Source organism: Pungitius pungitius, chromosome 1, assembly GCF_949316345.1.
Source record: "Pungitius pungitius chromosome 1, fPunPun2.1, whole genome shotgun sequence".
In the NCBI taxonomy this organism is placed as follows: domain Eukaryota; kingdom Metazoa; phylum Chordata; class Actinopteri; order Perciformes; family Gasterosteidae; genus Pungitius; species Pungitius pungitius.
In genome coordinates, this window is record NC_084900.1 from 12,209,487 (window position 1) to 12,221,772 (window position 12,286).

The 12,286-nt window shown below is 45.2% G+C and overlaps 1 protein-coding gene across 3 annotated transcripts; it reads left to right on the forward strand.

Moving 5' to 3' along the window:
• The first annotated feature begins 2,801 nt into the window (after positions 1–2,801).
• On the forward strand, positions 2,802–11,998 carry c1h4orf54 (chromosome 1 C4orf54 homolog). 3 transcript variants are annotated; one of them, XR_009956049.1, is made up of 3 exons: positions 2,802–7,364; positions 7,848–7,910; positions 10,076–11,998. XR_009956049.1 is itself a non-coding variant. In XM_062561921.1 (2 exons), the coding sequence occupies exon 1, from the start codon at positions 2,854–2,856 to the stop codon at positions 7,342–7,344; it is 4,491 nt and encodes a 1,496-aa protein (XP_062417905.1). In that variant the 5' UTR covers positions 2,802–2,853; the 3' UTR covers positions 7,345–7,364; positions 10,076–11,998. The 3 variants fall into 3 exon arrangements, 1 of the variants encoding a protein (XP_062417905.1); XR_009956050.1 differs by having other exon boundaries at positions 7,864–7,910; XM_062561921.1 differs by lacking the exon at positions 7,848–7,910.
• Positions 11,999–12,286: the final 288 nt, after the last annotated feature.

Sequence of the window (12,286 nt, forward strand, 5' to 3'; positions counted from 1 at the left end):
CTTTCTCAGGCTCTAAATAAGATAGTATGCGCTGCTCTCTAGTGGTGGAAAGAACATTCTGCAGAGGTCGGAATTAAAGGTCATGATTCACCCGTCTTTGATGGTGAGGAGGTTATAGAGGTCACAGGGGAGAGATGTCACATGTCTGCTCCGGTTAGCTGTATGGATGCTAACGTACCTGGCATCGATAAAATATAAATAACACAAGTAAAGAATTGGTTTCTCACACAGGTCCATTACTTTTCCCCTCAATGTTGTATACTGTAAAGTACTTTATGTTGTGCCTTTAAGAGATGGGACGCAAATGACAAATGAAAAGGCTTTGTCTCTAACATAAGGTGATGGTAATGATCAGGTGCATTCTCTCTACTGTTCATCAGGGGGAAACTCCTTTGCTTGTATTGAGAAAATTATACAATTATACTACTCAGTGAACATGAGTTTATGGTCTCCATCTCAAGTGTTCTTCAATACATTATGACGTTCATTTATTAAATGATGGTCCGTTTATAAAGCATGGAAATCCAAAGCAGCAAACAGTCCTCTACTCGTTAACCACTTATGTCACCTTATCTTAATCCTTCTTGACTAATGGCCCAACAAGATTGACAGCCTGCTTTTTTAATCGGGACTCCAGAAGTAACTGTATCTCCTCAAGACCCGGAGTCACTGGGCAGTCTCACTAAAATAGTACTCTAAATATATCCTGCCTGTGCGGCTGGGTTTTCAGTAATTCAGCCCCAGTCAATGTTTGGAGCAACTCCCGAGGTGCTCATACTGTTCGGGCCGACATTCAGTCAGAATTTCAACCAAATCCGTGGCCCGAAACATTTTTCAATGGCAGATCTGGAGGTGAAAAAAGCCTCAATACAAGTGTCTTTTACAAAAGGTGGTTTTCCAAAACCCCTTTGGCCCAGGGCTGATTTGAGGACGCTAATTAGTCAAATAGTTTAATTACTTCATAGACCCGCCTCCTTTGGGTCGTCTCTCTGTGGCCACAGCTCTGCTGAGACATGCAGACAGGCGGAGAGGACGTGCAGGGAAAGCAGATATTTTAGGCAGATATATTTTACGAACATTACGGGATACATTCCATATTTAAAAAAAACATTTTCTTATATATCATTTTGCTCCTGCGGGGCACTCAACGTGCCCTATATTGGTCAGTCGCCACTGCTCCTATGTTTAAGGCAGACTGCAGGAGCAGTGAGAGCTTGTTTTATTACCTCAAATAGCACTCAGACTGGAGCATTTTGGAGCATCAGTTGGAAGATGGGGGCTTTAATCCCATGCATGTTCTTCAGTTTGGATTGGATTGACGTATAAACCGCTTTGAAAGGCAAACGCAGTGTTACTTTTTCAAACATTAACGTGTCATTTCTCTTATTTTAGATCATTTTATATTTACCATGGCATGGCTGAATTAACCTGCTTAACCCTCACCGAACCGCACATCTGTTCTCCATCACCCAATCAGCTTTGTGGTAGGTGTACTGGTCCCCTTTGAGCGATCATCTACTGCAAAGGGGGCAAAACATGTCATGCTAGGGACCATTGTCATTGACTTTTTTAGCTCTTTGTGCAATAAACCAATCTGCAGCAAGTTGATGTGCTCTCGCTCCTGGTGGGAACAGCGATGAGGGGCCTTGCAGGATGAGGTGCAAGTCTTGCAGCGGGGACTATCATGGTGGTGACTGTTTTAACACTGAATGTGGGCCCCGTTATCTACACAAGCAAAATGTTGGATCAAGACTAAAAATATGCATGAAAACAAAGTTGTGGGTCCCACTGGGTTGCAGTTGTATCCCAAATAAAATGGTTTATTTCAAATGTTCATAATTGGCAACAATAGCATCACAATAGTGTGTTCAGAACAAGTAGGACCACCAATACCTGCAGCTTTAAATCAATAGATCACAGATGCACACTGGATACAGCTGGATAATGTCTTTGACACAAGGAGAGCAGAGTTTCCCCCAGTTAAGATCAAGGTCATCTCCGGTTTACCACACAGTATCTGCTGCATTTACAGCGCTGGCAGGGAGTGACGGGGAGATTTTGTTGCCTACCAACAGCAGACGCCCCGCTGCCCTTCCGTCGCTGTCTGGTATGTTCGGGGAGCTTGCCAGCTAACCATTAGCATTCAATTTCCATTTATTGTTTTCAGTTGGACTGGACTCCCGGATGCTCCCTGAGCCCTGCAGGGAAAATGGATTTGTGTGTCTGTAGAGGTTTCACTCAGCTTCTTCATTGCTTTACGCTCCTCTGTAAAGGATATTAGGGGAAGAACCAACAACACTTACACCCAAAGAAATACAGCTTTAGATACCCGATGCACGCAAATGGTTACTATAATATCTATAATGGTTCTTATAGAGATCCCCTAAATGGTACGCACTGGCCTATTAAATAGTGTCAGATATCAAATATTTCATTAATTTGATATTTAAGTAAAGTCAGTGAATGTACACATCTCATTTTTTGAGACTTGATATTTTGTTCTGCAAAAACATTTTTTATTAGTGATGATATTTAATGAACTCATTTGGGGAGACCTCTCAGCGACCCCTATCGGTCTGTGAACCCAATCTTGAGAACCATATGGCCTGGAGACAGTTGGTCAGTGATGTCTCTGGTCCTTTTTAGATACTCGGCTTTCGGCTTCATATCGCGGTGAGCTGGAATGTGTGCAGCGCTCCGCTGTCCTCAGAGTGTTTGTCTCCAACTGCCACGGGGTGCTGTGCGCCGCGCCATTTCTCCCTTTAACGTCCGAGGAATCCTGTAGGGGCTCCGTCTCTGCCGTTTCCTTCAGACAACACATAGACACGTAGAGTCAAACCTCCCGGTTGAGCTATGAAGACAGAGCAAACCTGTGTGGAGACACCGGCGACTCTCCGGGAGCCCAAAGACGTGCTCCAAAAAGAGGCGCACAGGGAAGAGGAGGACCCGCAGAAACAGGACGAAGCAAATTACGTTCATTTGGAATTAATGGACGTCAACTTATGCGGGACAAACCCGGAAAAAGACTCCGGCTTTGGCCAAAACAAAGACCACATGCCTGTCCTCGTCAACAGCAGCAACGACGGAGGTCTGCGCGCAACGGAAGCGGCCAAGGAGGTGGTGATTAAAACCAACACTGAAACTAAGACAAAAAATGATTCTGAAGTTAGAAAATATGTAGAGGGTGTCAACGGGGGTCCATCTGATCTATCAAATCTTAATGCAAAGTCGAAGGGTTGCTTCAAATCAGGCGTCGAAGGTGAGCTCGCGATAACGCAGCCGGAGGTGTCCAAAATAGAAGACAACAAAAACCCTCCAACATGTGAGGGATTACACAGTATTGATAACTATCTGAGCGGGAGAAGTGATGAGGATAGTGAAGAAGAGGACGATGATGTCTGTTCCGTGCTTTGCGACGACTGCGTCCCGTGCGTAACGGAGGATGAGTCCCATTATATCACCACGCACGAGATCCAGCTCCTGGAGCTCTCTGATCACGAGCAGGACTTCGATCTCGCTGGCGGCTCCTCCGCCAGCTGGGAGATCGAGGACGACAACCAGGTGTACTCGTTTGTCGACTACGCCTCGTCTAACGGCGGTGGGGCGGCGGGGGAGAGAGGGGACGCCGCACAGCCTCGCTCAACGGCCGCGACAGCAGCAGTCAGCAGTCAGCTGGAAAGTGATCCCATCGATGAGGCCAAATTCACCAGCTCAGATGAGAGTGTGTCAAAGCACCTGCAGCAGCAGCAGCAGCGCAGTGGCAACAGTTCGGGACAGATCCACCTGTCAATCAGAACCACGTCTCGAGCTATAAATGACCCTGGCAGCATCCAACAACGGGGGGGAATTCTTTATCATACCAGGCGCTCCGGGGATACGAGTCGCTACGTGTTGAGGGGGGTTGATGGGAAGGCAGAGACGTTGTGTGACAGGGCGAAGTGTTTCATAGCCGCGCCCGGACGCTTGCACTTTGGCCGCAGATTGACAGGCAAAGAGGTCACCGGGTATTCCAGCGGTGCGTCCAGCGCTGTCAGCTCGCTGGATGAGGCTGACACGGAGGTACGCAACCTGACAGCCAAAGCCTTCAAGAGCCTGGCGTACCCCTACTTTGAATCCATCAATTTCAGCACCTCTAGTGAGTCTTCGGCATCAGAGCAAGGGATAAACAGTTGGGCTACGTTTGTTGACCTGAAATATGGCAATGTGAACATGGCACGGGGTCTGGACCAAAGTGTGCTTTCCCATCAAAACTCTGCAGCCTCGTTTGAAATAGCAAAGGATATAGAAAATATAGGCTGTAAGGGCGTCGCTCTGGCGAGCATCAAACCGCCATCCAGCAAGATATTCACTATAAATGGCGAACCCCACGGCACGTCGTCATCAAAGCAAATCCAGCTGACCGGGGAATTCAGTCAGAGCCACGGCGGAGTGATTAGACTCACGGAGACTCTGAATTTCCGTTGCAATGTCAAATCAGGAATGTCTGGTGGAGAAAGGCTCTCTAAGTTTGCACAAAACTCTGCAGGATCACGTTCCACAGATGCGGTTACCAACAGGATGCCAAGTGGCCAGAGGAGAGGGGCCAGCAAGTCGCCTTCTGAAACCATGGAAGACACGCACAAGAAAGCGGTATTCGCCTCGAGCCTGATTAAAAATGTTATTTCTAAGAAGATGCAGTTCGAGAAGGAGCGCAAGATGGAACGAGGGGAGATTAGCGAGCGGCATCCAACGCCCTCGCCGTGCTTCGCGCACCAGGAGAGCGACGGCCACGGGGAGAAGGGGAGCAAGGAGCTGCGCAGACAGAGCTCCAAGTTTTCCGAGAGCAGCGCCGAGTACGCAATCATGTACGTGGATGACTTCGGGGACCTCTTGGACAGCGGCTCGTGTGAAACCAGGAGCGACTCCCGGAGACAAGACGCGGCCGCTCCCGCGCCTCAAACTCATTTGGAACCGGCCCACAACGCTTGGATCGCAGCTAAAGAAGGCGAGTTGGACGCGTCCAAAAGCACGCTCCCTCGCAGCCAAAATAGCGCCTTCAGGTGCTGGCGGGACGAGGAGCTAGAGTTTCAAAAGGATCGTAAAAACGACAAAACTCCCGTGAAGTTGCACCCGGCTGACGGAAAAGAGAGCGAGGGGGAGCAGCACTCCGCGGGAAGCGGCAAACTGACGAAAATGTCACGTTTGTTTGTGCCAAGTATCCAACTGCTATCTGGTGAGGGAGAAGCCGCACAGCAGCTGCGGAACAGAAAGGATTCGTCACATTGGGACGGAGGAGAGGTCAAACGCTCCAACGGCACGTTGCACGTCGCAGGCTCCGCGGTGGCGGCAACGTCTAAATCTCCTGAAATTAAAATTAATTTAAGGAGCGTCAGAGACAATCAAATGTATCCTTTCGGCGTTTCGAAACTACGCGCTCCCAATATAGGCTGCAACGCCGCGGGCCTCTTCGGGACGGATGATTTCAAACGCCAGGCGCTGGCTGCTGCTCTGAAAGGTGAGTCTTCAGACAAAGTGCCGCACTTCATGGTCAGAGACATCCGAGATAACAAAGCGAAGCTGCAGACGCCCATCCACCAAGTGAGAGACGTGCGCAAACTGGTGAAAAGTTCCTATCACTTTGTCTCCTTGGACAACAACGAAAATAAATCCGTTAGCCACTCGGCGCCAAAGAAGCAAACGTCCTATCGGAATTGCAATGCCGTGTCCCCTATAATGATCAAATGTCAGTCTGTGAATACAAATAACGGGAAACATTCTGAAAATCTTACCGACTCGTCTAAAGAGGAGCCGTTTGACGCAAACAGGTTGACTCCAGAGGGCGCTAAAAAGGCTCAGCCGCAAAGTGCAGGTGGGAGAGCACCCATGGGCGACACCAGTGACCCCTCAGTTGGAGTCATTGGGTTGACAATTGAAAGCCGAGCAGCATCAACAAAGCAGGACAACGAGTCAAAGATCACTAACCAGGGGGCTTTGGCAAAACTGCAGGCTGCGGTGAAAACCATGGAGCAGCTGTATAAATTTGAAAAAAATGAATGGAAAAGGAAGACTGAGCCTCATCTCCTGACAGACAGCCACGTGCTCTCATTGATTGCTGGTGAGGAGCACGGAGGACTTGAGAACGACGGCCAGAAAGCGGCAACGGAGAGAGCGGCCAGAACAGGCTCCTGCCAAAACAATGACAATAACTCACCAGCATTGGGGGTGTCCCCTGGCACCGCCAGCCTGCTGCAGCGAGAGGACAAAGACCCCTCCAGGTTCCTCCAGCATCCCGGCAGCCGCGAGGACGGGCTCGTCGCGAGGTCAATTGAAGCTGTGGGTGACAGAAACACGTCAAAAGCCATCACTCAAACTAATTTCAGCAACAAAAGCTTCCTCCCCAAGTCCCCCAAATTGCCTGTGTCCCTAAAAGTCAGCCGGACGAAGCCAAGTGGGAATGAAGGAGCCAAATCAAAGGAGGTTGAGAGGTCCACACAAGAGCTCTTCGGTGTATCAGCTGACAACGAGAACTACCTAACCATTCCTGCTCAGTCTCGAATCAGCAGCAACAGACAAGTCCCATCTGCTGATAAAACAACTGTGTACAACCACACACACCCAACCACACCTTCAGGTCATTTGGGTTCCGGTGCACGGGGATTTGACAACACAGGATCCAGCCTTGTGATGGACACAGGCTTACCCGAGAATCCTCCTGCTACCATCTACCACTCTTTGCCATTGGGAATGTCCACCAATCAGCCGCGGATGTTTTGCTTCTCTCCTGCGATCGGCCCCTCTCCCACCGTGGACCCCTTCCAAGTCACGCAGAGAAAGATGCTCCTGGATCCCACCACCGGGAGCTACTACCTGGTGGACACTCCTGTTCAGCCCGCCAGCAGGCGCCTCTTTGACCCCGAAACAGGCCAGTATGTGGACGTGCCCATGCCACAACCTTCCATGACCCCGGTGCCCTTGCCCATCTCACCTTTGGCCCTCAGTCCAGGAGCGTACGGACACACCTACATGATCTACCCGGGCTTCATGCCGACTCCTTCCATGATCCCAGCCCGGGCGCTGGCGCAGTCGCAGATGTCGATGCAGTCCGAAGCGGAGGGCGGAGGGAAAGCCGCGACACAGCAGGCCGAAGGCAGGTACGTGGAGAGTCCCTTCTACATGGCCACAGAAAAGTCTCCTGTGCAGGCGGGCTACGGGGCTCATCCGCCGGCCGCCACAAACAGGCCGCCGCAGGGTTTCCACAGCATCAGGCAGCCGGTCATCAGCATCACCTCGCAGCAGGGGCCGCGGATCATTGCTCCGCCCTCATTCGACGGGACCACGATGAGCTTCGTGGTGGAGCACAGGTGAACAGCAGCTTACCTGGGCAGGTGAGTAGTTCTGAGTAGGTAGCTTTTGTATGTACAGAATGAGGTTTCAGTAGACCTGAGTAAAGCACATGCTTTATTGGCTTGTATAGATTAACTTTGCGATTTTTTTGCAACAATACAAAAAACTCATTTAGCCATTGTGAAAAAACCTTTAAAGTTAATTAGAAGCACAGACAACATATTCTTACAATATATAAAAATCTGAATTTGCTTTCATTTAATGGTGGGAATTATGCATCATTTTTCCTCTATCAAATCTAGTTACAATGCACAAGTGATCAAATGTTGTGTTGCTATTTTCTGCTTTTGATATTACTAGACACAACTAATGGGGATAAAAAAATCTACTGTTTCTTCTCATTCTAGTGGATTGCACTATTTCTTTATATTTCAAGTTCAATCTTCCCCTTGGAAAGAGCAAAAACCCTTTCTTGTGAAACCCTTATTTTATATTTGTGTGTGTACATTTTTGTGCCACTTAAGTGTGAGACTTTTGCAGCCCGAGTATGTTTCCTGTTGTCCCCGTACAGGCTGTCAGAGTGTCTGGTAAGCATCTAGTGTCATTCTGGTGTGACCTTAAAGTTGAAACAAAAACTGATGATCCATTTGTATTAGTAATAATAACTGTGTACTTCTAGTTAATCAAAGTTTCAATGCAACGCCCACAGGTTCCAAATAACTAAACAAGACATTAATAATATTTGATATATTTGTTCAAATGTTGTTTATCCCAACCCAATTCTTATTTGACACCCATTTTCCGCACTTCCAACAGTTTAGCGAGATAAGAAAGCCTAACTAAAGAGTGTGCAACTGCATGCGAGTGGACGTGCACGAGCACCTGAGCACTTCAGCAGGCATTCACCCTCACAAGCTGTGAATTCTGATACCGCAGTGGCAAAATAGAGGCTCATATTGATACAAGATTCATGGACGAGGTGTTTGAATTTGTATGGTGGCCATAGTGTGAGCAGGAGTTAAAGGTTGGGCGACAGGCATCCGTTCTGCGTAAACTAGCCCCGCTTCAGCTGCTGCTAGACATCAACGCGCTGCACGGCAGGTCAGAGTCAGGCGGCTTTTTATAGGACCGGTCATTTAAAGACAGAGAGAGTGAGAAGCCAGGTTCACATGGCCACTGATCCGCAATTACATAAACACAACATAGCAGCAGATCAGCTGGTGTTCCCCTTCTCATCTGAAAAGCCTCATGTTGGAGGGTTCAGTTTGGTTTTGAATGAAAAATGATCGCTAGTAGTCTGATGGCCAACGGGTTGGAAAGATAAATGGGCGTTGGAGTGAAAGGTAGTTTAAATCCTACAAACTTGATGTGTAAACATCAATGACCAACGTTCATTCACCAGGTAAACGACGTGTTGAGTTGTTGCGGTGGCTTTGGGTGTGGAAAAGGACGAAAGTGCAATCAGCTGAATCAGCTCTTACACTGATGACTGGATGTTGTCCAACGCTAAATAACGAAACATATCGAGGTTCAGTAATGTTGAAAAAATGTTGGTGGCAGTTATTAGTCTGTATAATCTAAGAGTGTACATCAGTGGCCTCAGTCATTAGCCAAAAAATGGTCATTTGTTATTTAAATGTTATTTAATTGACCTATTTATATTATTTATCACCTTCAACTAAAAGAAAATGTATTTTTATTAGCCCAAAATGACAAATTATCCTCAGAGGGCTTTACAGTCTGCACCAATGCAACATTGTCTGTTCCACAACTCTCTGATTAGCGCAGGAAAAATAAACCTTAGGGAGAATGGCAGAGGAGGTTCCCTCTGTCATGATGGACGGATGATGATGGAAGTGTGATAGATGTGTGCAGAATAAACAACGTAAAGACAAAAACTTGTACTTTCACTTTGTGTGTATGTCATACATAGGGGCTTACATGGTTTTTAACTTTTATTTTGGTGGGAAACACTTGAATTGTTTGAAAGGTGAAGCAGCAGGACGGGACTTTGCAGTCGTGTAGTCAGTGACTTGACGTGCTGCTGCTTTCACTTTGTTTGTATTTGTCGAGTATTTTTAGTCACTGAACTAGGAATCGGTTACTATGACGTTTTGTAAAGTCAATGTCCCCTTCACGATTAGTCTATTTTTTTGTTTCTCTTGACTTTTTCTTCCCATTTCTTCTTATTCAGTGGACAGTTTGTTGGGAAATCATTTTGAGAAGGAGAACGGCAAGCCTGCACATATACTGTATGCTAATAATACTACTCTTGAGGGCTTTTCACGTCTAACAATTAATTATAGTGAGATACTACATAAGCACTGTCTTCGACAACATGGATCATACAATTCTGGTCAACTCAGAAAAGAAATGGGTTGGAAGAGATTGTAAGGTTGTGCACCTCGGTCCTGTGGAGGTCCTTTTTCTTTATATAATTATGTATTTTACATTACATGTCCTTTAGCTGACACTTTTTAAGTAAGTGTCTTACATTGCATTATAACCCATGCATTACATTTCTGCCTTGGGGAGCAATTAGGGGTTAGATGTCTTGCACTGGGACACTGGCTCAGGGGGCATGTGTCACCATCGCCCCCTGGTGGGGGAAGAACTACATTACAAAATGAGATGTACCATCCTGTTGTACCCAATTTAAACATAGTTGAAACTCGTGGAAATGTAGTACAAATAAGTACTAAGTAGATTTAGGCACTCTGTACAAACTGTTTTGTTTCTTGGTTCCCAACAGGGCTGAACTCTGAGTGGACGCTGCACTGCCCTGGCGTTTCGTCTCTTCATTGTGCTACTTTAGTCATTGGCTGGATGTGATGAATCAGGGCCCTTTCATAATGTGGCTTATTTTCCTCCAGTTTGACCTTTTCTATATTGTATATGATGTGTTTAAATATGTTTGTTTTTTATAACACCACATTGTAAATAATTGAAGGAATCAATTTGTAGGCCTTTGCTTTCAATCACCTCGTGAACTAATCTTGGATTTGACAGATTATGTTGATTTTTGTGATTGTTAAAATTGTCTTATTTTACAACACAACTTTAATGATGACATAATTTAGCATGACATCTATATTAGCTTGAATTGAATATTAGAACCTCTTGGGTGTTTGATTGTATACAGCTTTAAAATGCAGAAAAGTCAGCATTCACCATGATTTATTATTCACCCGGAAATATCATAATTAGTAAGTTAACCTTGCTGAATTCCGTAACATAATAATATGAAGGCACGATGTGACTTTACCGTGCACAATAGATATTCTGGAGATTCATCACCATGCATGTGTCCTACAGAGTAGAATGTTCAATTCAGTTTTAGCTATGTTTGAGATGTATTTCTGCAGGAATGACTGTCACTTAATTTAGTATTTTGGCACTGACTTACTGTTGTGTATTTATAATTGTTCATACTGTGGATCTGCTGGCCAGTCCCCCCTTTTCATTAGAATTAACTGTTTGCTACTTTACTGTATTTATGCTAGGACACTAGAAAACATCCAGCATTCATTCATAATAACTTCTTCTACATAGACAAATGAAACCAACTGTAACAGGATTGCATGGAGGGTTCCAAAAAAATGGCAGCACAGTAATCAAGAGGCAGAGGTGGATGGTATCTTGCAGAAAGTTTTAATAAAACAATGTGAAAAATACCCCACAGAAAATCAGCTGTCGCCAAACTAAGTTAAACTTAGGCCCTGAGACAACCACCACCACCATCACTGCGCCTCTCTCAACCCGTCTTCCCCAGATGTCTTTCCTTTTGGCTTTTGAACCCCCCTTGATGAAGAGATGAGGTCCGGATGTGTCTCCGGGCACACCTGATTTCCATTCCCCTGATGGTGTAGGTGGAAGACTTTTGGCTGAAATGTAAACTCCCTCCACTATCCTTCCCTTCAGCCCCTCACACAACGTATCTTCAATCAATTCAATATAATGTTTTGTCAAATTTGTACTCTTCCAAACAATGTGTATTGAAGAAATTTTAAAAAAGAACATTATAGGTTACCTTCAACAGTTTGTTCCTTCTTGCATTTGTTGGTCCCTTCAAGTTAACACGTCACATTGGTGAGGTTGTTGTTTGTTCAGAAAAATCTTGTTGCCTTGTTTGCGGTTGTTGCAGCACTTTTTAAGACCTTTAGTAAGTAAGACCTTTTTTATATGCATTAGTGTGCATTAATGTGCATTATTTCTACATTTCCCTGTTGTGCAACAGAGAAAAAAGTAAAGTCTACTGAATAGAGAATATTATGATGCATCTCTGCTTCAAAGCCTTGCAAAAAGACCCTCAAACAGAGTGGGGCTTTGCACTTTATGAACTAACAATATGTGTTGTGAAGGCAAAAGAAAGTTTAGAAAAAATGTGGAAGTTTTAGACTTTTGAACTGAGAAGACGTATCATTTGTAATGAAATGATGAGGACAAACAGGAAATAGTGGGCTTAGATGTAAAAATGAAACAAGGAAAGCTCTTATTCAGCTTGAAAATAAGTTCAAATGAAGAGTTTGTTTTGTATTGTAATTTGTAATTGTAATGAGAATTTGGATAGTTTTTTTAAAGAAAAGTTTAAACTGTCACAAATAACTCAAGGGATGTTTCATCAGTTACTAATTTTAACTGTGAATATGTAATAAATATGAAAACCTTTTGCTGACCTCGTGTTTTTTATCCGTTGATTGTTAATATGAACTCTAACTCATTGAGGCACTTATAGTGATATATAGTGATATAGTCATTTTGTTAGTGTCTCCATTATCTTTTATTTTTACACATTTTAGATATAAGTCAATGTTTTACAAAGGTTTTGGAATCCAGCCCCTAGTTTAGACATCCAATTTTTCGACGTGATGAGTTTATAAAAGTATAATTCATATTGTGGAACACAGGCATGTGACTTTCTTTCATCGTGACCGTTTTTGTTGGAGCAGCTAAAAACAACACA

Bases quoted from the DNA above. Each gene is read 5' to 3' on its own strand.
- c1h4orf54 (XM_062561921.1), top strand. From the start codon at position 2,854: ATGAAGACAGAGCAAACCTGTGTGGAGACACCGGCGACTCTCCGGGAG.